Genomic DNA, 26,174 nt, shown 5'->3' with positions numbered 1-26,174 from the left:
TGACTGATGAATAATCATTGACAAGTGATAGGCTGAGGAGTGATCTGATTTGTGCTCTGTATTCAGAACTTTATAGAGAGAACATCTAAAGTTAACAGAACAATGGTGAAGAGGGAGATTTTCAGGCACCCTGATAGTCCTATGGGTAGAGATATTTGGGGAACTCAAGGCTTTTCAAATGCCCCAATATCTTACCTATGAATTGGTGCCCTGATTTTTCCACCACAGAATATATATGTGGAGCGGTGCTTCCAAAATATGGTTGTGTGTTACAGTCAACTGAGGAGTTTTAAAAGAGGCAGAGAGTCACAGCTTTTACTCCAGACCTGTTGAGTCAGAATCCTCTGAAGTGGAACCTGGGGATCTGTATTTTCCAGAATTTCCTCCAGGTAGCACTGGTGCAGCCAGTTTACTGAGTGAGGTTTGGGGACATAAAGTTGCAGAGGGAGAGTAGCAAGGAATGGCTACAGAGGTCTTACAAAGGCTCAGTTGGTCAGTGTCCATGACACCTATCAAATGCTGTGGGAGCAGGTTGGTTATATTAGCCTGCATTGCTCAAGCTGCCATGTCATATGTCTCTTTGTGTCCTTGGAAAGTCTTGCAAAGTCAGGCATATGGTAGAGGCTCCTCAACTATTTGATAAATGAATGAGCATGGCTGAACTCAAATGTTAGCGAAGACTGGCAGTATGACTAACAGTGTGCTTGTATATTTTTCTTTGACCAAAATACTCTAAAATACCAATTTATTAAAACAAGAGATACATATAGCCTAAAGCCCAGCTATTTACTCAGACTTTTCAGCAGTTCTGTTCATTTTAATTTTAAAATTAGGGCTCAGTCATTTTGATAAAATATCTGCTCTGAAGAAGATAACAGATCTTAGAACACAGAAGATGACATCAGTCATCTTGTGAACACTGTTACACTGAGATTTTATGAGCTAAACTAAGAAAATGTATTCTCTGGTACTACTTCTGAATCAATTATCATCAGTGTGTGATTGTGATAATCTAAGTGATGACAACTGGACATAATATTGGTAGTTAATTCAGACATATGTTAAATAATGGAGACAGGAAAAATCATTTGAAGTTAAACTTGACAATCATGGCATGATGTTTATTTCAAACATGTTTTGAAAGAAATGTTTTAAAACATTTAATCTTTTTGCTTGGTAAAAGAAGAGATAGTATTATTGCATTCATTAGTTGAGGTTTTATTATAGATGTCAAAACCAAGACTCTTATTAGACATAAATTTTTAAAAAAAAATTATTTGTTTCTGACCCTCGCCCATTTAAAATAAAAATCTCATTTAGACATTTTATGTCTAGAGAGGTGCTGAATGGACAGTCAGAAGGTGGATGTTGGGGAAACAGAGCTGATCTTCAGGAATCAACAGTTGACTCTGTTCAAACACCATGTTCCAAAGTAACATGCATTTTAAAGCAGCTAAATAATGATGTTTATCAGATGCAGCTCTTTTGATAAACAGAGGTGATTTAAAGATTTTAATTAACTTCACATGTTTATTAAGTTCAGTTTGGAGAAGCCATGAAAAATGTGGATTAGGTCTCAGTGTTTATTTGCATAAGTAGGAGACCAAGTTAGAAGCAGGCTGAACACGGGAATACTGTAACATTGTCAAGTCTCTGTCTCTCTAGCTCGTGGACAGTCTGTCTACACATGGCTGATGGTATGGCCAGTCAGCTACACCAAGCTCACATCTTACCAAATTTGTAACCAGTGAATAGAATCTTTACAGATACCCTCAGCAGAAAAGATTCTGTGGAACCTGATTTTCCAGACTTTGATCATTTTCCATCCTTGAATCAATCATGTTTTCATCCTTGGGCCCATCCACTCAATAATAAGGGGGAAGGCAACTCTTACCGAGCTGGCTCTGTGTCATTACTTTCCCTTGTCAGTGGGTGGAGAAGCAGGTTGATCCTTCCCCAAATCCTGTGTCATGGATTTCTCACATGGAAGGAGTGTTTTACTAAGAGAGAAGAAAAGCATTGTTCTATTGGCAAAAGGAAAAGAAAAAAGTCAACAAGTGGCTTAATTTCCCCATTAGTGTTTAATATGTTTAAGGTACGAAGAAAAATCAGTCTTTAATGGCAAAAGCAAATTTTATGCTCCCAAGCGAGGAAACATCGCATCTCTTCAACAGTGAAAACAATGGTTTTATTCTTGTATTTCAGTAATGTCTTAGATGTTATATGCCTCTCGCCAACCCTGGATCTAATTTTAAACTCTTGTATGAAATGTGTAAGACAAAAAAGTTAAACATTTCACATGCAAAGTTTCTAGATTTTAGCTACTCCTTGTGCCTTGCAAATGGTAAATACTCAATATCTGTTGCATAAATTAATTTATTATATCACTGAACCATGGAAATAGATGGGTCCTTAGAAGGTATCTAGTTAATCTCTTGGATGGATGCAGATATTTCCTACAATGTCTTGCAGAGGGATCATTGAACCACTCTCTGAACACTTTCATATGAAAACTCCCACTGTTTTTGTTCTCAGGGAGTTTGTTTGCCATCTACCAACATCTTACATAGTTAACAGAAACTGGTAACACTGAACAAAGGGACATTCACAGTTTGCTTAATTTCTTTTTCTCCTCCCCACCCCCATGTATGTTAAGATAAAAATAACAAATTGAATGATATATCAAGTAATATTATCTGCCAACGAAATGTAAATGAACAAGCTAGTCTTTGTTCAGGGGAAGTGGGGAAGAATTCCAATGAGGGAATTGATTGAGAGAGAGAAGTCATGGACCATTGTTTCAGCCTTGAAGCTGCCTGAGAGGAAGTAATGATTCTCCTGGATAGTTGGTACCTGGACTGAGAGCTAGGCTGGCTTCTTTGTGGCTGTGGGAGGTGTATCTTCACTGGAATGTCAGAGAAGAAGAAAATGAGGTTCTGTGTGATTTAGAAGGTAGGGAGGTACAGAGTATCCAGAGGCGTAGCTTACGTTAAGAAACACCAATACCACTGGGCATGGTGGCTCGTGCCTACAATCCCAGCACTTTGGGAGGCTGAGGTGGGTGGATCACTTGAGGTCAGGAGTTTGAGACCAGCCTGACCAACACGGTAAAACCCCCATCTCTACAAAAAAATACAAACATTAGCAGGCATGGTGGCACATGCCTGTAGTCCCAGCTATGGGGGGGTTGGGGGAAGTAGAGGTTGCAGTGAACTGAGATCGCACCACTGCACTCCAGCCTGGGCGACAGAGTGAGACTCTGTCTCAAAAAGAAAAGAAAAGCAAGAAAGAAGCACAAACACAGTGTTGAAGTAGGCAGAGGATGGTGAAGCACAGGTTCCACATGTCTTATAGTGTTATTTGTCACTTCTGGTAACAAGATTTTTAATAATGTAATATGCCTGTTCTTTGCAATGTTACTTTTTTATTGTTTTTTAAATAGATGAATTATATATGTAAATAATCTCTAAATACATCTCATCTTTGAATTAATTTGCTCTGTCTTTTTCTCCTGTAATATATACATTATAATGTATTTTAAAACTATTTAAATAATGTCAGTGTGTTACATTGTTTAATAATTTTCTAAACCTTTTTTAAAAAAAATTCTCCAAATAATGTTCACAAGTATAAGAAAATCTATGAATAAGTTCTTGTGGAATAGTTTAGATCCATTTACTTGAATATTTTTCATTACAGGTAGTCTAATTGGAGGGAAATCACTGTCAATTAGTCGTGTGTAGTTGAAAATATTTAAAGAAATTTGTTCATATTAGGTTTGAATAGAGCATTCCTAAAGTCTTCCCTAAATTGTAAGTTTGGTGATTTAAAAGCTCTCAAGAAGTCAAAAAAATTTTGTGACTTTTAAGAACTTAGTCTTTAGGCCGGGTGTGGTGTCTCATGCCTGTAATACCAGCACTTTGGGAGGCCAAGGCAGGTGGATAACCTGAGGTCAGGAGTTCGAGACCAGCCTGGTCAACATGGCAAAATCCCATCTCTCCAAAAAATACAAAAGTTAGCCAGGCACAGTGTCACGTGCCTATAATCCCAGCTATTAGGTGGGGCAGAGGCAGGAGGATGGCTTGAACCTGGGAAGCGGAGGTTGCACTTAGCCGAGATCGTGCCACTGCACTCCAGGCTGGGCAACATAGCAAAACTCCATCTCAAAAAAAAAAAAAAAGTTTTTAATGTTCTTTATTTAGGAAACATTTTAGATACTTAATAGAGAGGACAAGATGTAGTTTCAAGAAAATTTCAGGAAATCAATATCCAGATGTCATTCATAGAATAGAAATTTCAGATGGCATCTTCATCTTGACTCTGAAATAATTAATTACAGAAATGGTTGGCAGTAGAATTAGAATCAAATTGACAATAAAATATTTATTAATTCAAATACCATTCTATCACATACCATGGATAACAGTTCCATGAACAATTTTCACATATAATTTACCTGTCAGGAAACGACTATTATTCTTCAAAATTGGTCATTTGTATGCGTTGTATGATTTTTTTGAAACAAATGTATTAGAACAATTATTAGCATTAGAAGAAGTAGCAGAAGATGAATATAAGCATATGTTTGCTCTCACATATGTTCATTTTCTTTTAGTGAGGGATGCCCCAAGGATGCATAGAGAGGAATTTATCAGTATCTCCCTAATCATTAATGCAGTCTTCAGCCCAAGGGAACTGCAAATCCCAGAATGCAACATTTCATTCTTATTTTAACATGGATTTCAGAAACCAGTGGACCAAATTTGATGAGGAAATTGGATTTACTATGAAGCCCCAAATGCTAAGACTTGAACTTTTTACAAGGTAGACTTTTGCTAAGTTTACTACATTTCTTCATTCAGTTTTAAGTAGTAGATGTTTGTACTCTCCACCTCGTCAGCATATGTGATACAATTACTTGTTTTCATATACAAAAAATAAATCATTTCACCATAGAGAATTAGTATGAAGTTTAAGAACAAAATGAATGATTGCGTTTTTATTCTGAAAAAAGCAATTATTTTAAAAACATATTCTAACGTACATGTTTCTTGAAAGTAAATCATTGTTATTTGGATTCAGATTAAAATATCTTATGTTTTGAACTTTCATCATTTCTGAACTTGTCATTGCAAGCTATCATGATTAGCATTCCACGTAGACACTTCAAATCAGAAATAGGTTTTTGTTTCCTCTTGTGGGTGTGGTGTCACTTAGTTTATTACTACTGTGACTTCAATATATTCTCTACAAGTGGTTTGATAAATACACAATAATAATAGTAGTAAGAAGGTATACAAAACAATAAACATAATTAAAATAATAGCTAATATTTATTGCATACTTACTATATTTGAGGCACTTTACTAAGAGCTTCCATGGATTACTTCATTTAATCTTCACAAAATCTTATAAGATAGTTACTATTAGTGTTGGTATTTTATTTATTTATTTATTTATTTATTTATTTATTTATTTATTTTGAGACAGAGTCTCGCTCTGTTGCCCAGGCTGGAGTGCAGTGGCACGATCTCGGCTCACTGCAACCACCGCCTCCCAGGTTCACGCCATTCTCCTGCCTCAGCCTCCCGAGTAGCTAGGACTACAGGCGCCCGCCACTATGCCCGGCTAATTTTTTGCATTTTAGTAGAGACAGGGTTTCGCTGTGTTAGCCAGGATGGTCTTGATCTTCTTGTGATCTGCCCGCCTCGGCCTCCCAAAGTGCTGGGATTACTGGGATTAGAGGCGTGAGCCACCGTGCCCGGCCTAGTGTTGGTATTTTATAACAGGCTGAGGCCTAGTGAGAAAAAGTAATTTATAAAATGTGCAGAGCTCCTACCTGGTGGAGCCAGAATGTGGACTCCAGGGTCTGGTTCTTAATCACTATGTTACGCTGCATGCCATGCTTTGAAAGGAGATTTATTTTACAATGTGGCCACTCAAGGCAAATTCATCTCCACCACTGGAGAAACAACTCAATGTGCATGATTTTTTTTCTGTTGGAAAACATGATCTTTATACATGAAAGATAATGTTATATCAACATTTTCTTCATGACCAAAATTGTCTCCTTTTCATGAGAAGAAAACTTTTCAATTTTATTTTGAGAAGTTAATATAAGTGAATATATAAGGTTAATTCCATCCAAAAACAATACTGGGCAAAACAGATCTTTGTCCCATTTTCCAGATTGACTCAACACATCGATCAAGTTATATGAGTAATTGCTCGACTGTTTACTTATGTTTCTGGCAGAATATCTTTTACAACTATTTTGAGTTCACAAAAAGAATATCAGTCCTACTCTATTTGTGAGAGGTATTATTTTGATGTATTTGTGATGTTTCCTGGGAACTTTACCCCATTCATTACAGTGTCCTTTCTGGTCCCAACCTTCTTTTTGGGGAGAGTAGTCTGATTTTATTTACTCATTACTCAAAAGATATTATTACAGACTGGACTCAGAAGTAGGCACAGGCTGCGTTTCTTGGTTATCTGCTCCTGGCATATTTCTTTGGCCTCCTTCATTCTTTTGGCCAAAGATTTAGCATGTTCTGTAGTATACTGTTTCTGCAGAGCAACATAGCAGCATTTGTGTTGTGAGACATTTGGAGTAACAAGATGCCGAATCTTGGGTGTTTTGGTCCTAGGCTTACCTTCTTTTTTAAAGGCCTTTCTTACCACATATTGTTGGACATCATCTTTTTTAGAGAGATTGAAAAGTTTGCAGATTCTGCTAGCTCTTTTGGGCCCCATGTGTTGAGGCATCATAGTGACAGTCAGTCAAGGAATATCCTTCTCTCCCTTTTTTACAATAAGTTAGTCAAGAACATTTAGATTGGCATCCACAATGCAATCCTGAACAACTTTACACTTTCCTTCTCCAGTTCTTCTGGGTTTATAACAGGAATGCCCTGTACTCAGTAGCAGGTGGACATGGTCATGGGCCAAGACATCCTGCTTCACAGGAAAACTTTCTTATTCCTACCACTGATTTGGACCACATAGTCCTTCCATTCTTCACCCAGAGCATCAGCAGCTACTTCTGTGGCCATGTGCTTCTCATAAAAAGTATGAACTTTGGCCAGGAGTAGTGGCTTATGCTTGTAATCCCAACACTTTGGGAAGCTGAGAGGGTGGATCAGTTGAGGTCAAGAGTTAGAGACCAGCCTGGCCAACATGCTGAAACCCCGTCTCTAATAAAAATACAAAAATTAGCCAGGTGTGGTGGTGCACACCTGTAATCCCAGCTACTCAAGAGGCTGAGGCAGGAGAATCACTTAAACCCGGGAGGCGGAGGTTGCAATGAGCCAAGATCACACTACTGCACTCCAGCCTGGTTGATGGAGTGAGACTCTGTCTCCAAAAAAAAAAAAAAAAAAAAAAAAAAAAGAACTTTGCATTCATTAATGACTTCAGTGAATTTCTGACAGCCGGTGACTGAGAAGGAGATATTCAGCTGCTTGCCTCCAAGGTGCCACAAAAAAGAGCTGGTCTCCACTTTCTTACATCAAACTCTGTAATGTCCTGTGTCTTCCTGGCTCTGTTAATCCTGCCATTCTTGCCTGTGCTCCCCAGGGTGCTCTGATTTCCAGATGCTCTACTATCTAGCACAGCCCTCCATCTCTTTTTAACTCCTCCTCCTCTGATCTTTTTGGTTCAACTTTATGATTTTTTAAGTTGCTATTCTCTTCATACCTTCCACAAATACTGCAATCATAAGTCTGGAAAGGCAGAAGTGGTTTCTGGCCAGTTGGAATATATCGACTCCACAGTTCGTTGGCATAGATGATCTCTGGTGTTGGTTGCTGACACTGCAGCTGCACATCAGCACATTTAGGTGTTACTCCCAAGGCTCCACTCCTTTCTTCATTTCCTCTGTTGAGCTGTTTCTCAAATTGTGCATCTCATGTCCCTAAGAGTTCACAAATATACTCTCAGAGATGCATAAGTACCTAAAATAATCTCAAATTTTGATTGTTTAAAAATATTTAATATAAGTTACCAAATTTCATTGCTTACACTTGTATTTTCATTTCGTTGGTGCCAAAGGAATGGCAGTGTTTGACTTTTTTCATGTTTTCTCAAACTGGGGATTCATAGCTTGTTCTCTGAGTTCCTGTGCTCTCAAGATTGAGAAAAACTGCTCTGCCGTGCTTGAAATGGACCTGGGCAAATGAGCATCACCCAGGCCTGGCTATTCACTCCTCATGCATCTGTTGCGTACTTTCTACATTACACACTGCGTTACACACAAGGAATGAAAAACAGTTTCTTTCAAGGGTTAGTGGGGAAGTCAGATAAGTAAACAATTTTAATCTATTATGATATTGCTAGTCAATTGGTACAAACTTTCTGGAGGACAATGAAGTAATTGCATCAAGCCTTGTGGATAATCCTTAACCCAGTCATTTCACTTTTAGAAATTTATTTTATGAACACAAGAGAGGTCTACAAAGATTTGTATGAAGGACCCAGAAGTCAAATTAAATGAGGATTATTGTAATTGACTCAGCTCAACGTTATTTATAATAGTTATAAATGGAAAGCAGATTTAAAATTTAACAATAGGGGAATAGTTACATAAATTATGGCATCCCATGTGATGGGAGTTTAGATAGCCATTAAAAATATTATTTTGGCTGGGCGCGGTGGCTCATGCCTGTAATCCCAGCACTTTGGGAGGCTGAGGAGGGCAGATCACAAGGTCAGGAGTTCGAGACCAGCCTGGCCAAGATGGTGAAACCCCATCTCTACTAAAAATAAAAAGCTGGATGTGGTGGCACGCGCCTGTAGTCCCAGCTACTCGGGAGACTGAGGCAGGAGAATCCCTTGAACCTGGGAGGCAGAGGTTGCAGTGAGCCGAGATCACGCCTCTGCACTCTAGCCTGGGCGACAGAGCAAGACTCCATCTCAAAAAAAAAAAAAATTATTTCTACAAAATATTGAAAACAAAGGACTCATAATACTATTTTAAGCTGAACAGCAACACACAGCTCTCTATACCAGAAGTCAACAAACTTTTTCTGTAAGAGGGTCAGATGGTGAATATTTTAGGATATTTTATCTACATTTTAAATTATTTTAGGTAAATATTTTAGAATCATATTACTTTGTGAGTTGCAACTATTTAGACTAGGCTGTTGCATTGTGATAGCAGCTCTGGACAGTATGTTAACCAGTAGACATAGTTGTGTTCCAAAAAAAAACTTTATTATGGACATTGAAATTTGAGTTTCATATAATTATTATGTGTCATGAAATACTCTTTTTTGAGTTTTGTTTTCAACCACTTAAAAATGCAAAAGCCATTCTTACCTTATAGGCCATACAAAAACAGATGGCAGGACAGATTTGGACCATAGGCTATAGTTTGTTGATCGGTGATCTATACCATGTGATTCTAATTGCGTGTGTGGTGGCGGGGAGGTGGTGAATCTCTGAGCAGTGGAATTATGGGCAATTTTTATTTTTTACGGTTTTCTTGTATTTCTCCATTTTAAAATATGAACTTACATTACTTTTATAATCAGAAAAGCAAAAAATGAATGCATTATAATAATGGCTATAATGGTGGAAAGTGCTTTAAAGGGTCTAATACCCTTGACCCAAGTAGGAGAGGAGGATGAGGGGCAGGGAAGGTTTGCTGAGACAACTTCTGAATAGTGTTGCAAAGGATGATGAAGAGTTGTTCAAGGATAGGTGAGTCACGGAGGAAAGAAGGGAGAGTGAGAGGCCAAAAGGAAGAGAATTCTAGGCTGAGAAATAGATCATAGACCATAGGAGAGTCAGGGAACCACAAGAATTTCAGAAGGCTAGAGAACAGTGTTAGGGATTGAGCCAAGAGGGATAGGACTAGAAAAAGAATCAAGCACTGAGAATCTTATTTGGTATGCTTGGACTTTAATTTTTTATCTTAAAATCAATTGGAAGCATGGAAAGATTCGTGAGTTGCTGAGTGACATGCTCATACTTCTGATTTAGAAAGTTCTATATGGCATATGGGTAGATAATGGATTGGGTGAGGGTGAGCCTAGAGGCAGGAGAGCAAGTTGAAAGGCTGTTGTAGGAATTCGGGTGAGAAGTGTTGAAAGATGAAACTGAGGTACGGGGATGGAAATAGAGAAAGGAAAGGGTTCAAATGATATGTAGGAGTTGACTCAGTGGGCCCTGGTGACTGATTAAATCTTGGAGTTGGAGGAGATGCACAGGAAAGAATGAAGGTACCCTTCTGTGTTTTTGCTCCTGGCAGCCAGGTGAGTTTCAGTGTAAATATAGAAGGTATGATCTGTTTGTAGATGGTTTGAGTTTGAGGTAGTTGTGGAAAATTTGAGTGGAGATTTTCAATACGGAAAATCAGGCGAAATAAGTTAGTAGACAGTGGTTGCAGATATAAGAGCTGATGTGTTCACTTGGAAAGAGGGTGTTGAATAATGACTGCTATACTTTCTCCACCATCCCTATTGGACTGTATGGAGATGCAATCCAATCAATGTTCACGACTTGCTGTGATAGTCTATTCAAACTTTAGAATCACTTGTCCTCAGCTCTCAGAGTCATATTAGCATTTCTGGAGTAAGTTAACTATAGTTTGAAAAAGTCGTCCAAATGATTTTGATATATGCTACTCAGACCCACCATTGATACTTGCTTGAGAAGAAAACATCAAAGACTATGATATCCTGAAACACCTAGATGTTTAAAAATAGGAAGAGAAAGTGAATCTGTAAAAGAGAACAGAAGCACAGAAGAAAAATCAGAGTGCACTGGTAGTCAGTGGAAGAAAAAAAAATTTTAATGGAGCATGCAGCAGTATTAATCATGAAGAGGTAATTAAATAAAGATTGCTGGTGTTGACCAAAATGAGGTCGTATAGACCTATACAAGAATATTTCACTAAGATGATGGGGACAGAAACTGTTCAGGAGTGAGTAGAGAAGTGGATGGGTATTAAGAAAAAAAAAAAAAAAAACTGAAGCACGGAGGAAATGAAAACAATACAATAGCAGACTCCTCCTCAATCTTTTATATTTGTTACCACAATGTGTACTATTATACTTAAGAGGTCTTGAAAAATGCTTGCTGAATAATTGAGACAATGAATGCGTGAATACATTCATGAATAACTTCAGCTTCCATTTGGTATTATCTTCGCTGAACTGTAAGGGTCATTGAGAGTATTATTTTATTTGAACAAGGGCAGTTTGGTTTTAGCTTTAATAAAGGATAAAGAGCACCCTTTCCATTCTAGTGAAGTACTTTCTATGGCTCCCTGTTGGTTGAGAATGTTATAAGTGCTGTAGAATACTATATAAATTTTTAAACTAGAAATCAATATACAAATATTTTATTTATATTGCAATATTATTACTGAATTTATAAATAAGACATGCAAAAATGAGATTTCTCCTGCTTTTAAGTGTGTTTTCAGATATGAAGTTGTCTTTCCATACCTTACGGTTTTTGATGGTCATCCATGGGGAAGAGCTGCTTCTCTCCATTTAGACAAGAAATCCATCTACAGCCAACAGCAATGGAGAGAGGTCACTTGAGGGGATGGGTTAAAGGCAGGAGCACCAGGCTCATTTTCAGCGTTCAAAATCGTATCCTGAGGTTTGCCTGGTTTAAATTCCATAGTACACAAATCTTATGAAATTGCTAAAAGAATTCTATGGCTTTAAACAGGAAGTGAGAGAGAGAAGACTTCGAGGTTGTTATCAAGGGTTTTCCCACCATTGGAAAACTGGGAATCATGGCATTCTGGGGAATGAGGAGGAAAATTTTGATCTGGTCTAAAAAGACTTTTAATACCTATAGAAGACTCTGTTCTAAACTTAAGAGAGCCCCACCACTCTAGAATCAGTGCTGGGTGGCAGTTTTGTTACAACTTCCTAAAGTTGATGTCAGATTGGAACGTCTTCTCTAACAGCTCGTGAGACAAAATAAAATAATTTTCAAGAGAAAGCGAAAGAAACCTCTTAGACCTTTCCCACACTTCTACCACAAACATTTATTGAGCCTCTGCTGTGTGCAGGGCATTCTGTGTTTCTCAGGAGGGGGGCTATTTGGTGGGACAATCCTTCCTCAAGCCCCTCCAATCACTACCACACACACATAACAACTAAAAATGTCTCAGAACCAGTGCTGGAGCCGTAAATGTGAGTGAGACAACTTATGTCTCTGTTTCCCCTTCCCAGATCTGAAATCATTATCATCGGCATGCTGGGGTATCATGCCCTGTAGCTGTCTCCATTAGTACCTCACTTGTGTTTGTGTTTCAGGCTGACTGACTGATAGATACTGCTCTATAGGGGAAGAGAAAAGAAAGAAGTAGCTTCCATGGAGGCTCAGCAATGGACAAAAAAATAAAATAGTATTTCCTGAGTGCTGACAGCATATGAGCAATCCCCAGATTCAGAAGGGAAGGCCTGGCCCACAGGATGATGTGGCACATGGGCAAACAGAAATCTGGACCACTAAAAGAACCACAGGGTCTTCCTAACACCTTTACCAAGGCTGAAGAAGTATCACGGAGACCCAATTACTCCACGTCAAAAACCTGCCAGGGTGGATTCTGCCTTTGGGTTCAAGATCATGTTCTATTTCCAGAATCTCATAGGAGACACATTTTAACTGGTCACTCCTAAGATTTTGGATTTGCTAGAAATATCCCTGCTCTTTAAATCCTGTCTAGTTCACTCTGTTTGAGTCCCTGTCTCCTCCAGTATTTCAGATGATGTTTGATAGGTCTTGGGAAGCATTGGGCCATACCTGGCCTCTGATCCTAGCAGCTTAAGAGCGATCTATAATTCCATGGAAACTTGAATCAGACAGTTTTCTACAGATTCCCAAAGCAGAATGTCTGCTGACTTTCTTGGAGAAAATCCCAAGTGTAATTTGTACCAAATTAAATCCAGAGGGTTCTGCAAGAATGTTCTGGCCTTAGATCTGCAATGAATAGAACATTTTGTGGTTCACAGCGGAGGTCATGGGAGAGTCCCAACGAAATATTGGGAGCCGTAATCATAGTTCTTTAAATCGCTCTCCCTAAAGCCTTTATATCACTGATTTATAAATTTTCATTTGAGTGGGAAAAGAAAAATATTAAGAGGAGCTTATTTTATGTGTTTAACAAGGCTAAGAGGTTCCAAAGGCAACCCTATTAGATATAGAAATAGCCCATTTTTGAATTTATTTTAGCACCTTTGTGCCAAATCTGAGAAATATTACTGGAAAGTTACATGTTTACCTGGTTTTCCCTAGAATGAATTCGTAGTCTATTATTTCTTATTCTTCCCTGTATCACTGCCATAGAATTTTCCAATTTTGACTGGGTGCAGTGGCTCACTCTAATCCCAGCACTTTGGGAGGCCAAGGTGGATGGATCACCTGACGTCAGAAGTTTGAGACCAGCCTGGCCAACATGCTGAAACCCCATCTCTACTAAAAATACAAAAATTAGCCAGGCATAGTGGCACATGCTTGTAATCCCAGCTTCTCGGAAGGCTGAGGCAGAAGAATCTGGGAAGCAGAGGTTGCAGTGAGTGAAGATCGAGGCACTGCACTCCAGCCTGGGCGACAGAGTAAGATTCCATCTCAAAAAAAAAAAAAAAAAAAGAGAGAATTTTAAAATTTCATGGCATTTATATTTCAGTTCTTACCACATTCTTTGTCATATGAAAAAAAGTTAAAATTTAAAACTTTTGATATAATGTTTTCATCTTATATACTCTTGAACTAACACCATTATAAGTGGAGATTGAGGCCAGGTTAACCTATTTTAATGTTAAAGGGTATAAAATGAAAAATATGCACAAAACAAAATTAACCAGCCCTTACTATGGTCTCAAACTTGTCACACAAGAATGAAATGTCCAGTTATTATGCTTTCGAATAGCTAGGTAAGAAAATATACACTTTTGGTCAAACTCTCTTGTCAATGTAGACACTCAGTTGTCTGTTTATCCTAAATAGCAAAGAAAACAGAGCTGGCACATACTCATCTATCTCTTAGTGGATATTCATTGCCATTTCTACCCAATGCGCTTGAGACCTTTTTTGAGGCAACTGTGAAATTATCAGTCTATGATGTAGATTTTTTGTTTTGTTGCATTATAAATTTTATTTTTTTCTTTATTAAGTATAAGAGAACCTTGGTGACAAAATGTACCAATAAAGGATTTTTACATTAGTAAATGTATCTGTCAACTTGATATGGTTTGGTTTTGTCCTCACCCAAATCTCATCTTGAATTCCCATGTGTTGTGGGAGGGACCTGGTGGGAGGTAATTGAGTCATGCTAGCGGGTCTTTCCTGTGCTGTTCTCGTGATAGTGAATAAGTCTTATGAGATCTGATGGTTTTAAAAATTGGAGTTTCCCTACAACAAGCACTCTCTTTACCTGCTGCTATCCATGTAAGATGTCACTTGGTCCTCCTTGCCTTCTGCCTTGATTGGGAGGCTTCTCCAAACAGGTGGAACTGTGAGTTCTCCATTAAACCTCTTAAATTTCCCAGTCTCAGGTATGTCTTATTCAGCAGCATGAAAATGGACTAATACAGTAAATTGGTACCGGTAGAGTGGGACGCTGCTGAAAAGATACCTGAAATGTGGAAGTGACTTTGGAACTGGGTAATAGACAGGGGTTGGAACAGTTTGGAGGGCTCAGAAGACAGGAAAATGTGGGAAATTTTAGAACTTCCTAGAGACTAATTGAATGGCTTTGCCCAAAATGCTGATAGCAATATGGACAATAAAGTCCAGGCTGAAGTGGTCTCAGATGGAAATGAGGAACTTGTTGGGAGCTGGAGCAAAGGTGACCCTTGTTATGTTTGAGCACAGAACTGGTGACATTTTGCCCCTGCCCTAGATATCCATGGGGCTTTGAACTTGAGAGAGATGATTTAGGACATATGGCGGAATAAATTTTTAAGTAGCAAAGCATTCAAGAGGTGACTGGGTGTTGTTAAAGGCATTCAGTTTTATAAGGGAAGCAGAGCATAAAAGTTTGGAAAATTTGCAGCCTGACAATGCGACAGAAAAGAAAATCCCATTTTCTGAGAAGAAATTCAAGTTGGCTGCAGAAATTTGCCTAAGTAACAAGGAGCTAATCCCCAAGAAAATGGTGAAAATGTCTCCAGGGCATGTGAGAGGTCTTCACAGCAGCCCCTCCCATCACAGGCCAAGGCCTAGGAGGAAAAAGTGGTTTTGGGGCCAGGCCCAGGGTCCCTGTGCTGTGTGCAGCCTAAGGACTTGGTGCCCTGCCACCCAGCCACTCCAGCCATGGCTGAAAGGGGCCAACGCAGAGCTTGGACTGTAGCTTCAGAAGGTGCAAACCTCAAGCCTTGGCAGCTTCCACACGGTGTCAAGCCTGTGAGTATGCAGAAGTCAAAAACTGGGCTTTGGGACCCTCTGCCTAGATTTCAGCAGATGTACGGAAATGCCTGGATGCCTATGCAGAAATTTGCTGCAGGGCCAGGGCCCTTATGGAGGTCACTACTAGGGCAGTGCAGAAGGGAAATGTGGGACTGGAACCCCCAAACAGAATACCTACTGGGGCATTGCCTAGTGGAGCTGTGAGAAGAGGCCCACTGTCCTCCAGACCCCAGAATGAGAGATCCACTGACAGCTTGCAAATAGAAGCTGGAAAAGTCACAGACAACTCCAGGCAGTGAAAGCAGCCAGGAGGGAGGTTCTACCCTGTGAAGTCACAGGGGCAGATCTGCCCAAGTCCATGGGAACCCACCTCTTGCATCAGCATGACCCAGATGTGAGACATGGAGTTAAGAAAGATCATTTTGGAGCTTTAAGATTTGACCACTCTCCTAGATTTCGGACTTGAATGGGGCCTGTAGCCCCTTTGTTTTGGCCAGTTTCCCCTGTTTGGAATAGCTATATTTACCCAATGCCTGTACTCCCGTTGTGTCTAGGAAGTAACTAACTTGCTTTTGATTTTACAGGCTCATAGGCGTAAGGGATGAGACTTTGGACTGTGGACTTTTGAGTTAATGCTGAAATGAGTTAAGACTTTGGGGGACTGTTGGGAAGGCATGATTGGTTTTCAATATAAGGACATGCAATTTGTGAGGGGCCAGAAGTGGAATAATATGGTTTGGCTGTGTCCGCACCCAAATCTCATCTTGAATTCCCACATGCTGTGGGAGAGACCTGGTGTGAGGTAATAATTGAGTCATGGGGTTAGGTCTTCCCCATGCTGTTCTCATGATGGTGAATAAGTCTCATGAGATCTGATGCTTTTAAAAATGGGGGTTTCCCTACACAAGCCCTCTTTGCCTGGTGCCATCTACGTAAGATTTGATTTGCTCCTCCATGCCTTCTGCTATGATTCTGAGTCTTCCCAGCCACATGTAACTGTGAGTTCTCCATTAAACCTCTTTCCTTTGTAAATTCCACAGTCTCAGGTACATCTTTATCAGCAATATAAAAATGGACTAGTATATAGCTTTTATTAGGTAATGCTAGGGTAACAAATGACCCCAAAATAGCAGTGGCTTACAAATAACAGATTTTATCTTACCATGTTGGCTGCATGGTAAATGCAGTTCAGGTTTGTGTGTCTCCTTTATTTTAGAATCCTGGATGAAGGAGTGTATTAGTCTGTTCTCATGCTCCTAATAAACACATACCCGAAACTGGGTAATTTATAAAGGAAAGAGGTTTAATTGACTCACAGTTCACCATGGCTGGGGAGGCCTCAGGAAACTTACAATCAGAGTGGAACGGGATGCAAACACGTCCTTCCTCACATGGTAGCAGCAAAGAGAAGTGCTGAGAAAAAGGGGGAAAAGCCCCTTATAAAACCACCAGCTCTTGTGAGAACTCTGTCACTATCACAGGAATAGCAGCATGGGGTAACTGCCCCCATGATTCAATCATCTCCCACCAGGTCCCTCCCATGACATGTGGGAATTATGGGAATTACAATTCAAGATGAGATTTGGGTAGGGACACAGCCAAAACATATCAAGAAGCAACCACTATTTATGGAAAGAGCAATGATAGACTCACTTATTGGTTCTTAATACTTCTACTCAGAAATGGCACACAAAACTTCTGTTCACAGTTTGTTAGTCTAACTAAGTGCATACAAGTCTGGTTTTAGGAGGCATAGAAGTACAATCCTCTTACAGAGAGAAACAGCAAATAACTGGGAACAATAATATAATTAAAGTGTGTAATGTGTCTTAGAATATAATTTGGAAGGATAAGGAAGGAAAAGACTGTTCAAGAATAATAATTGGAGACAACTTAGGTCCATGATTCCAGTACAGCAATGGCATGTGTTGTTTTTCCTTTAAGAATAGGTCTATTTTACATAATTGCAAAAATAAAAATATTTCCTCCAGTAATAAAAATAACATACTTTTATTATAAAAAATTGAAAATATACAGAAAGATATAAATAAGAAGGTGAAAGTAACTGGAAAACCCTAGGTAAATACCTAGAGAAATCAAAATATATGTCTACCCAAAAACTTGTACATAAATATTTATAGCAGGTTTATATATAGTAGTCAAAAATTGGAAACATCCAAATTTCTACAGGTCACTAAATAAACAAATTGGCATATTCATCTATTCTTTTAGGGACATACTTGAGAAATTATTCAATATTTTCCATGATGGTGGCAGTCATAATAGTGATGATGAGGCAGATGATGACAAGATTTCCTTGGGGCAATTTTGGTAAACTTTTAAAGAAAATTTTCCATTTTATCCCCATTTTTGTTTTTATTTGCAGAAAATCCAAAACTTGCTATATGCATTTATAGCCCTCAATCTTATATAATTATGTTAAATAAAATATTTTAAATGATACATAATAATTGCACATATTTATGGGGTACATGTGATATTTTGGTACATTTCTACACTGCATAATGATCAAGTCAGGGTATTTGGAATATCCATCACCTCAAACAGTTATGATTTCTTTGTGCTGATGACATTATAAATCTTCACTTTTAGTATTTTGAAATATATAACAATTAGCTATAGTCACTCTACTATCAAACACTAAGGCTTATTCCTTCTATCTAACTGTATTTTTGTACCCATTAACCAACCTCTCTTTATCTTCTTCCTTCTTACACGCCTATCCTCTGGTAACCATCATTCTATTCTCTACCTCCATGAGATCTGCTTATGTTTTTTGTGTATCACTTTGTTCCTTTTGAAATGTCATAAGTTAAAAAAATTTTTGAAGAGACAAAATTCATATAGCATAAAATTAACCATTTTAAAGTGTAAAATTCAGTGGCATTTAGTACATTCACAGTGCTGTGTGTGAAAAGTTCAATATAGAAATGAACTTCTGAAATTAAAATGTTTTATTTGGGAGAAAAGTACTGCAATTCAGGGCATAAATGCAGACTGGCTGGTCTTCAGTATGTCTGAAAAACAAAGAGAAAGTTAGAGGTTTTATAAAAAGGAGAATATGTATTGCTCTTAGAGAAATTTCATTGCCACTAGTAAGGTTTTGAGGAGCTGGAAAGCTCTGATTGGCAAGTGACAATAGTGGGCAAAACTAGTTTCAGAGTTGCAGCAGGTTGTTTTAGTAGCCAATAGCTAAAACTGGTTTCAGGTTATAGTAGGCAGTTTCAGCTTGCAGACTTGCATGGAATTACATTTTTGGGGCAATGTTTTGTGCCCTGAATGGTTTTCTCCATGACCTCTCAACTCCATTTTTGTTGAGTATGACCCAATTCACATGATCAACTTTCACATGTGAAACCATCACCTCTATCTAGATCCAAAACCTTTCCAGCAGCCCAAAAGAAAACCCTGTACCCATTATGTAGTGACTACTTATTCACTCTTCCCTCAGCCCCTGGCAAGCACCATTCTGCTCTTTATTACTAAGATTTTACCTATTCTAGATATTTACCCCTCCCCTCCCCTCCCGTCCCCTCCCCTTCCCTCTCTACCCTTTTCTCCTTCCTTCCTTCTTTCTTTTCTTTTCTTTTTTCTCTCTCTTCTCCTCTTCCCCTTTCTTTCTTTCTTTCCTTTTTCTTTCTCTCTTTTTTCTTTCTTTCTTTCTTTTTCTTTCTTTCTTTCTCTTTCTTTCTTCTTTCTCCTTCCTTCCTTCCTTCCTTCCTTCCTTCCTTCCTTCCTTCCTTCCTTCCTTCCTTTCTTTCATACTATGTATCAATACTCCCTCATATGGGTAAAGTACGTTTTGTTCATCCATTCACCAGTAAATGTATACTTGGGTTGTTTCTGTCTTTTGGCTATTGTGAATACTGCTGCTGTTAATATGCATGTCCATGCTTTTGTGTGGACATATGCTTTTACTTCCTGTGGATATATGCCTAGGAGCGTAATTGCTTGGTCATATGGTAATTCTATGTTTGACTTTTTGAGGAAATGCCAATATGTTTTTTTAAAGCAGCTGTACCATTTTATATTATCATCAACTATGTACATGGATTCCAATTTTCTCCATGTTCTTGCCAACACTTGTTATTTTCCTTCTTTTTTTTTTTTTGAGATGAAGTTTCACTCTTGTTGCCCAGGCTGGAGTGCAATGGCGCAATCTCGGCTCACTGTAACCTGTGCCTCCCAGGTTCAAGTGATTCTCCTGCCTTAGACTCTTGAGTAGCTGGAATTACAGGCATGTGCTATCATGCCTGGCTAATTTTGTATTTTTAGTAGAGATGGGAATTCTCCATGTTGGTCAGGCTGGTCGTGAACTCTCGATCTCAGGTGATCTGCCTGCCTCAGCCTCCCAAAGTGCTGGGATTACAGGTGTGAGCCACTGTGCCCAGCTTCCTTTTTTTTTAAGGTTATAGCTATCCTAGTGGGTGTGAAGTGACATCTCGTTGTGCTTTTGATTTGCATTTTTCTAAGACTAATCATTTGAGCATCTTTGTGTGCACTTGTTTGCCACTTATATATCTTTGTTAGAGAAATGTCTTTTCAAGTCCTTTGCCCGTTTTATGACTGTATTGTTGTCCTTTCTATAGTTTTATTTATTTATTTATTTATTTATTTATTTATTTAATTTTTTGAGACAGAGTCTTGCTGTCTCACCCAGGCTGGAGTGCAGTGGTGTGATCTCAGCTCACTGCAACCTCCACTTCCTGGGCTCAAGCAATTCTCCTGCCTCAGCCTCCTGAGTAACTAGGATTACAGGTGCCCACCACCACACCTGGCTAATTTTTGTATTTTTAGTAGAGATGGAGTTTCATCATGTTGGCCAGGCTGGTCTCGAACTCCTGACCTCAAGTGACCTGCCCACTTCGGCCTCCCAAAGAGCTGGGATTACAGGCCTGAGCCACTGTGCCCGCCCCTTTCTATTGTTAAGTTGAAAGAGCTCTTTATATATTCTGGATACTAGATGCTTATCAGATACATAATTTGCAAACATTTTCTCCCATTCTAAGGATTTTCTTTTTACTTATTTGATAATGTCCTTTGTACACAAAAGTCTTAATTTTGATGAAGTCCAATTTATCTGTTTGTTGTTGTTGTTGCTTATGCTACTGGTGTCATATCTAAAAAACTATTGCCAAATTCAAGGTGATGAAAATTTACTTATAAAATTCTTCTAAAAATTTCTTAGTTTTAGCTTTTACATTGAGATCACTGATACATTTTGAGTTAATTTTTATATGGCATGTGAGGTAAGAATTCAATTTTATTCTTTTACATATGAATATCTAGTTGTTCTAGCTCCACTAGCTTAAGAGACTATTCTTTCCTAATTGAATGGTCCTGGCATCATTGTTGAAAATCAATTGTCCATAGACATATAGGTATATTTCTGAACTCTCAATTCTAGGCCATTGCCCTATATGTCTATCCTTGTGTCAATACACTGTTTTTGATTACTGTTGCTTTGTAGTAAGTTTTGAAATTTAGAAGTGTGAGTCCTCCAAATTTGTTCTTTTTCAATATTGTTTTGATTATTATGATCCCCTTACAAGTCCATATAAATATGAAGATTATCTCTTCAATTTCTGTCAAAAAGCCTGTGAAATTTTTATATTGATTACATTGAATCTGTGGATTACTTTAGATAGTATTGCTTTTTAGCAACATTGTCTTCCAACTCATAAACATGGGTTCTCTTTTCATTTATTTAGGTCTTCTTCAATTTCTTTCAGTAATGATTTTTAGTTTTCAATGTACAAGTCTTTCACCTCCTTGGTTAAACGTATTCCTAGGTATTTGATTCTTTCCGATGCTCTTGTAAATGAAATTCTTGATTTCCTTTTTAGATTGTTCATTTCTTTATAAAGAAACACAACTGATTTTTGTGTGTGTTGATCTCATACTCTGTAACTTTGCTGAATTTATTAAGTAGCTTTAGCATCATTTCTTCTTTAAACATTTGGTAGAATTCACCAGTGTAGTCACCTGGGCCTAGTGCTTTCTTATTTGGAAGGTTGTTAATTATTGATTTAATTTTTTAATAGATATAGACTTGTTCAGATTACCTATTTTTTCTTGTGTGAGTTTTGGTAGATTGTGTCTTTCAAGGAATTTGTCCATTTCATCTCAGTTATCAAATTTATGGGCATAGAGCCACTTATAGTATTCCTTTTTATCTTTTTAATGTCCATGGGATCAGTAGTTGTGGCCCCTCTTTCATTTCCAATATTAGTAGTTTGTTTCTTTTCTCTTTCTTTCTTGATTAGCCTAAGTAGAGATTTATCAATTTTATTGATCTTTTTCTAGAACTCGTTTTTGCTTTCATTGATTTTCTCTGTTGTTTTCATTTCATTGATTCCTCCTCTAATTGTTATTATTTTCTTCTGTTTACTTAAGCTTTAATTTACTCTCTTTCTCTAGTTCCTATGGTGAAAACTCAGAATATTGATTTTAGGTCTTTTTTCATTTCATATATATGTATATATTCAATGCTATAAAATTTTCTTTAAGCACTACTATTGTGGCATCTTAAAAATTTTGATACATCGTATTTTCATTTTCTCATTTAGTTCAAAATACTTATATTTCCCTGAGACTTCTTTGACCCATGTGTTATTTAAAAGTGTATTGTTTAATATTAAAATATTGTGGTATTTTTGGTTATATTTCTGTTATTGATATGTAGTTTAATTCTTTTGTGGTCTGAGAGTAAATTTGTATGATTTCTGTTTTTAAAAATTTGTTAAGGTATGTTTTATGGCCCAGGATATGGCCTATCTTGATGAATGTTCCATGTAAGCTTGAGAGGAAGTATGTTATGCATTGTTGGAGGAATTATTGTATAAATGGCAATTAGATCAAGTTGACTGATGGTGCTGTTCAGTTCATCTATATACTTAATAATTTTCAGTCTGCTGGATATAATGATTACTGATAGAAGGATGTTGAAGTCTCTATTATAGTATATTTATCTATTTTTCCATGCAGTTCTATTAATTTTTGCCTCATATATTTTGACTCTCTGTTGTTAGGCTCATGCACATTTAGAATTGTCGTGCCTTCTTGTAGATTGACTCCTGTATTATTATGTGACACCCACCTTAATCTCAAATAATATTCCTTGCTCTAAAATATTATCTGTCTAGAATTAACATAGCTACTCCATCTTTCTTTAGATTAGTGTTAGCATGGTACATCTTTCTCCATCCATTTACTTTATTTTCCACCCAGCTTTATTGAGTTATAATTGACAACTAAAAATTGTATACACCTAAGTTATACAATATGATGTTTTGAGGTATGTATATGTTGCAAAATAATTAACACATGTTAAATTAATTGAGTTAATTGACATATCACCTCACATTGTTACTCCACTTCATTTACTTTTAATGCACTTCTGCCTTTATATTTGGAGTAGGTTTCTTGTGGACAATATACAGTTGAGTCTTACTATTCTTATCCACTCTAATAGTCTCTGCTGAACCCAGGAGGGGTTGAGCAAGGGCATGTAAAAATATCTCAAAGCTTTTCTACCATTTTTAAGTCACCTTTTTCTTGCTTCAGCCTTTGTTTGGTGGCTGTAAATCTTTGACTACTTTCCAGAGTTCTAACAAAAATAAGACAGTTTTTGCTTGTGTTTTTGTTTGTTTGTTTGTTTGTTTCTGAGGCAGAGGCTCGCTCTGTCACCCAGGCTGGAGTGCAGTGGCACTATCTCAGCTCACTGCAAGCTCTGCCTCCCGGGTTCACGCCATTCTCCTGCCTCAGCATCCCTAGTAGCTGGGACTACAGGCACCCGCCGCCACGCTCAGCTAATTTTTTTGCATTTTTAGTAGAGATGGGGTTTCACCATGTTAGTCAGGATGGTCTCGATCTCCTGACCTCGTGATCCGCCCACCTCAACCTCCCAGCGTTTTCTGATGTTTCTCTACAGGAATGGTCACTTGGAGCTATCTACTCTCCCATTTTTATTGACATCTGTCAGCTGTTTTAATATTTCATTGGCTTTTTAATTAATCAACTTAAAAATCAATTCTAATATTTTAATCTAAACTGCTAATTTCTGATTTTGTATTAAATCAGTTTATCCTCCTTAATTTGTTGTTTTATTTATTTTTTAAATAATTTAGAGCTAGATGTTGAGATAATTTGTTTTCTTTCTTTGTTTAAGTTGTCTAATACTATGTATTTAACCTGAGCATAAGGTTAGCTGTATATTTAAAGTTTTTAAATGTAGTAGCCTTATTATTATTTTTAAAAACAGTCTATAACTGTAGTTCTTATTCTCTGTTCATTTGATGTAAGACTGCTTATATTTACTTGAAATATTTCAGTGCCAGAGATACAAAGGTTCACGAGTGTCCTTACTGTGGATTGCACTATTTATCATTATAAATGCCATTTTTAAGCATCAGTGATTTTAGTTTTGATTCTAATTTGTTCAATATTATAGTCCTGCTTTCTCTTGTCTGTCTTTGCCTGATATATCTCATCTCTTTATTTTCAAGAAGTATTTCTTTTTAGGGACACTCTAGGAAACACAAATTGGTTGAATTTTGCTGCCTTTTTTTCCTCAGTGTGATAGCGTTTGTCTTTTTGTTTAAAAAGTTAGCTCATCCACATTTTTTGTGTTAATTGATATTTAATTATGTACTTGTCATTATGTTTGTGTGTGTGTGTGCGTGTGTCCTTATGAACCTGCTCTTATTTCTTTTGTTTTCTTTGTTGTATTTTTCTTTATCACATTTTTAAGTTCCTTTTTATGTTGATATTTTAGAATTTATTCATACTATTTTAGTCTACTGTACTCTTTAAAAATTATGCCTTTATTTTGGTGCTAACTTCAAGAATTATATGGAACTTATTAAATCCTCCTATCCCTGAATGAGACAATTATGTAAGCACATGTTCTTTTTCATTTTTCGTATTTTGTTTAAACAGTAGATAATGTTGGTTATAGATATCTTAAATTTTAAATTATGACTATTCTGGTTTAAAAATCTACTCTTAATATTTACATTAAGCATCATGGTCATATTAACAACTAATGACAATTATTTGCAATAAACAGTAAGCTTTACTGGGCTTGTTTCTCACAACCTTTATTCTTGATCATTCTTCTAGGTGTGTTCTTATTACTTTTCTTATTTTTTTTGGAACTGTGAGATTAACATAATATTCTATACCCCTTGGGAATGTAGACATGTGTCTTTGACAGATGTCAGCAGTGTTTGGGCAATGTTTAAATGTGAATCCCTTTAGCCTGGCCATGCTTCCTGGCTCACCTCAATCCAATCGCTCCTTCCTTCCTGTTTGATATACTTTCTTGTATAACAGTTTGTGTTTATAAATTATCTTTCCTAGACCACATACAATTTCTAATATCCAAGTGTTTAAAATGTGATCCTGTGTTCTTACATTGAGTTAACATCCTGCCTTATGCCTTTTCTTTTGTACTTAGGCTTTGGAAGATCGGGTATGGGAACTCTTGCAGGAAGCAGACAAGACAGCTGAAGAGAATAAGGATCAGAGTCAGGTCTACGACGCCATGGCCGAGACTCTGGGTGAAGCATGGGCAGCCCTGGTGTCCATGCTTGAAAGAAGAATGGAGCTCCTTAGGTTGACTTCTGAATTTTTTGAAAATGCCTTGGAGGTTTGTGCTTTAAAAAACTTCTCCCTTCCCCACATCAGAGCAAATTAATAGCACTCCTGAAAATGTTTGTTTTTCCACAAATAGACATTGCAAGCAGTTAAAAAAATGGCAGAATAACCAAGACATACATAGACAATATATTTATTTTTTGATTGTCAATAAATAAAATTATTACTATTTTAAGAGTAGGTCTTCAAACAAAAACAAAGTACAGTTAAGTAACTAAAATTTGGCAAAATATTAAGTAATAATGGGAATGCTCATAAGTCATTATGATTATTTCCCTCTATAGAAGGTAGTAATACAATTACTAAATCAAACAATTACCCTGATTGTAGGATTACTAAGAAATGCTGGTCTAGAGTGTTGTTCTTGGCTAAAAGTTGGAGAATAAAATTTCCTTTTGCTGCCTATGTTTTAAAAAGGTAATTATAGAATATTCCATAGGATATTTGATTCATAAATATAGCATTTTCTGAGTACTTTCCTAAGGCGTATAGTTGATTTTCCATAGTTTGAACACCTAACAATACAAGAGAAGGAAAAAGTCCTTCTGGACCTAAGAAGGTCATGTCTCCATGTGAGTTTTCTCGAATTCTACAATTTTTTGAGGTTTCTCATTTCAAAATGTGAGTTTCAAAGAACATTATCAAAAGAGGTATTATATTTGGTATAAGACAGTTATTGGAAATTTCACTTTTAACTTCTCTGTCAAGTGGCAGCCCATTCATTTTGATGTGAGAGCACTGCTTCATTATGATAAAGCACTAGCTTTGAAAAATATGACATTTCTAAACTAAAAATTCAGTGCTTAAATCCAAAATAATGAAGGAAAGAAGATTAGTAATGGAACCTAAAAATTGGAGTAGGCAATCTCATGCATCATGAACTTGTTTAAAAGCAAAAGGGAGGAATAAAAACCTTATTATAACTTTCAAGGCTTGTTTTTCACAGTTTGAACACTGAAGTTTAACTCATTTCAGAGACCATCTTGGAAGAAGTTTCATACACAATCTTTCTTCCCTGAAAATAAATAAAACAGCTGAAATATACCTACAGATGCCAAATTATGGATATATCTGACTCATTCTATCTTAGTAAGTAGGGTACATGTGTCAACTGTCCT

General features: G+C 37.3%; 1 protein-coding gene and 1 pseudogene across 7 annotated transcripts in view; one reads left to right on the top strand and one right to left on the bottom strand.

Moving 5' to 3' along the window:
- Positions 1-26,174, top strand: part of LOC105499520 (coiled-coil domain containing 141) — a 263,883-nt gene that overhangs the window by 51,174 nt on the left and 186,535 nt on the right. For all 7 annotated transcript variants that reach the window (XM_011772110.3, XM_071073848.1, XM_071073845.1 and 4 more), the window contains exon 4: positions 24,857-25,048. In XM_011772110.3, coding sequence (XP_011770412.2) covers positions 24,857-25,048 — 192 coding nt within the window. The remainder of the gene's footprint in view (positions 1-24,856; positions 25,049-26,174) is intronic.
- Positions 316-11,501, bottom strand: LOC112423213 (small ribosomal subunit protein eS6-like; annotated as a pseudogene).

The sequence above is a fragment of the Macaca nemestrina genome, chromosome 11 (assembly GCF_043159975.1).
Source record: "Macaca nemestrina isolate mMacNem1 chromosome 11, mMacNem.hap1, whole genome shotgun sequence".
In the NCBI taxonomy this organism is placed as follows: Eukaryota; Metazoa; Chordata; class Mammalia; order Primates; family Cercopithecidae; genus Macaca; species Macaca nemestrina.
This window is presented reverse-complemented; position numbering and strand designations above follow the sequence as displayed.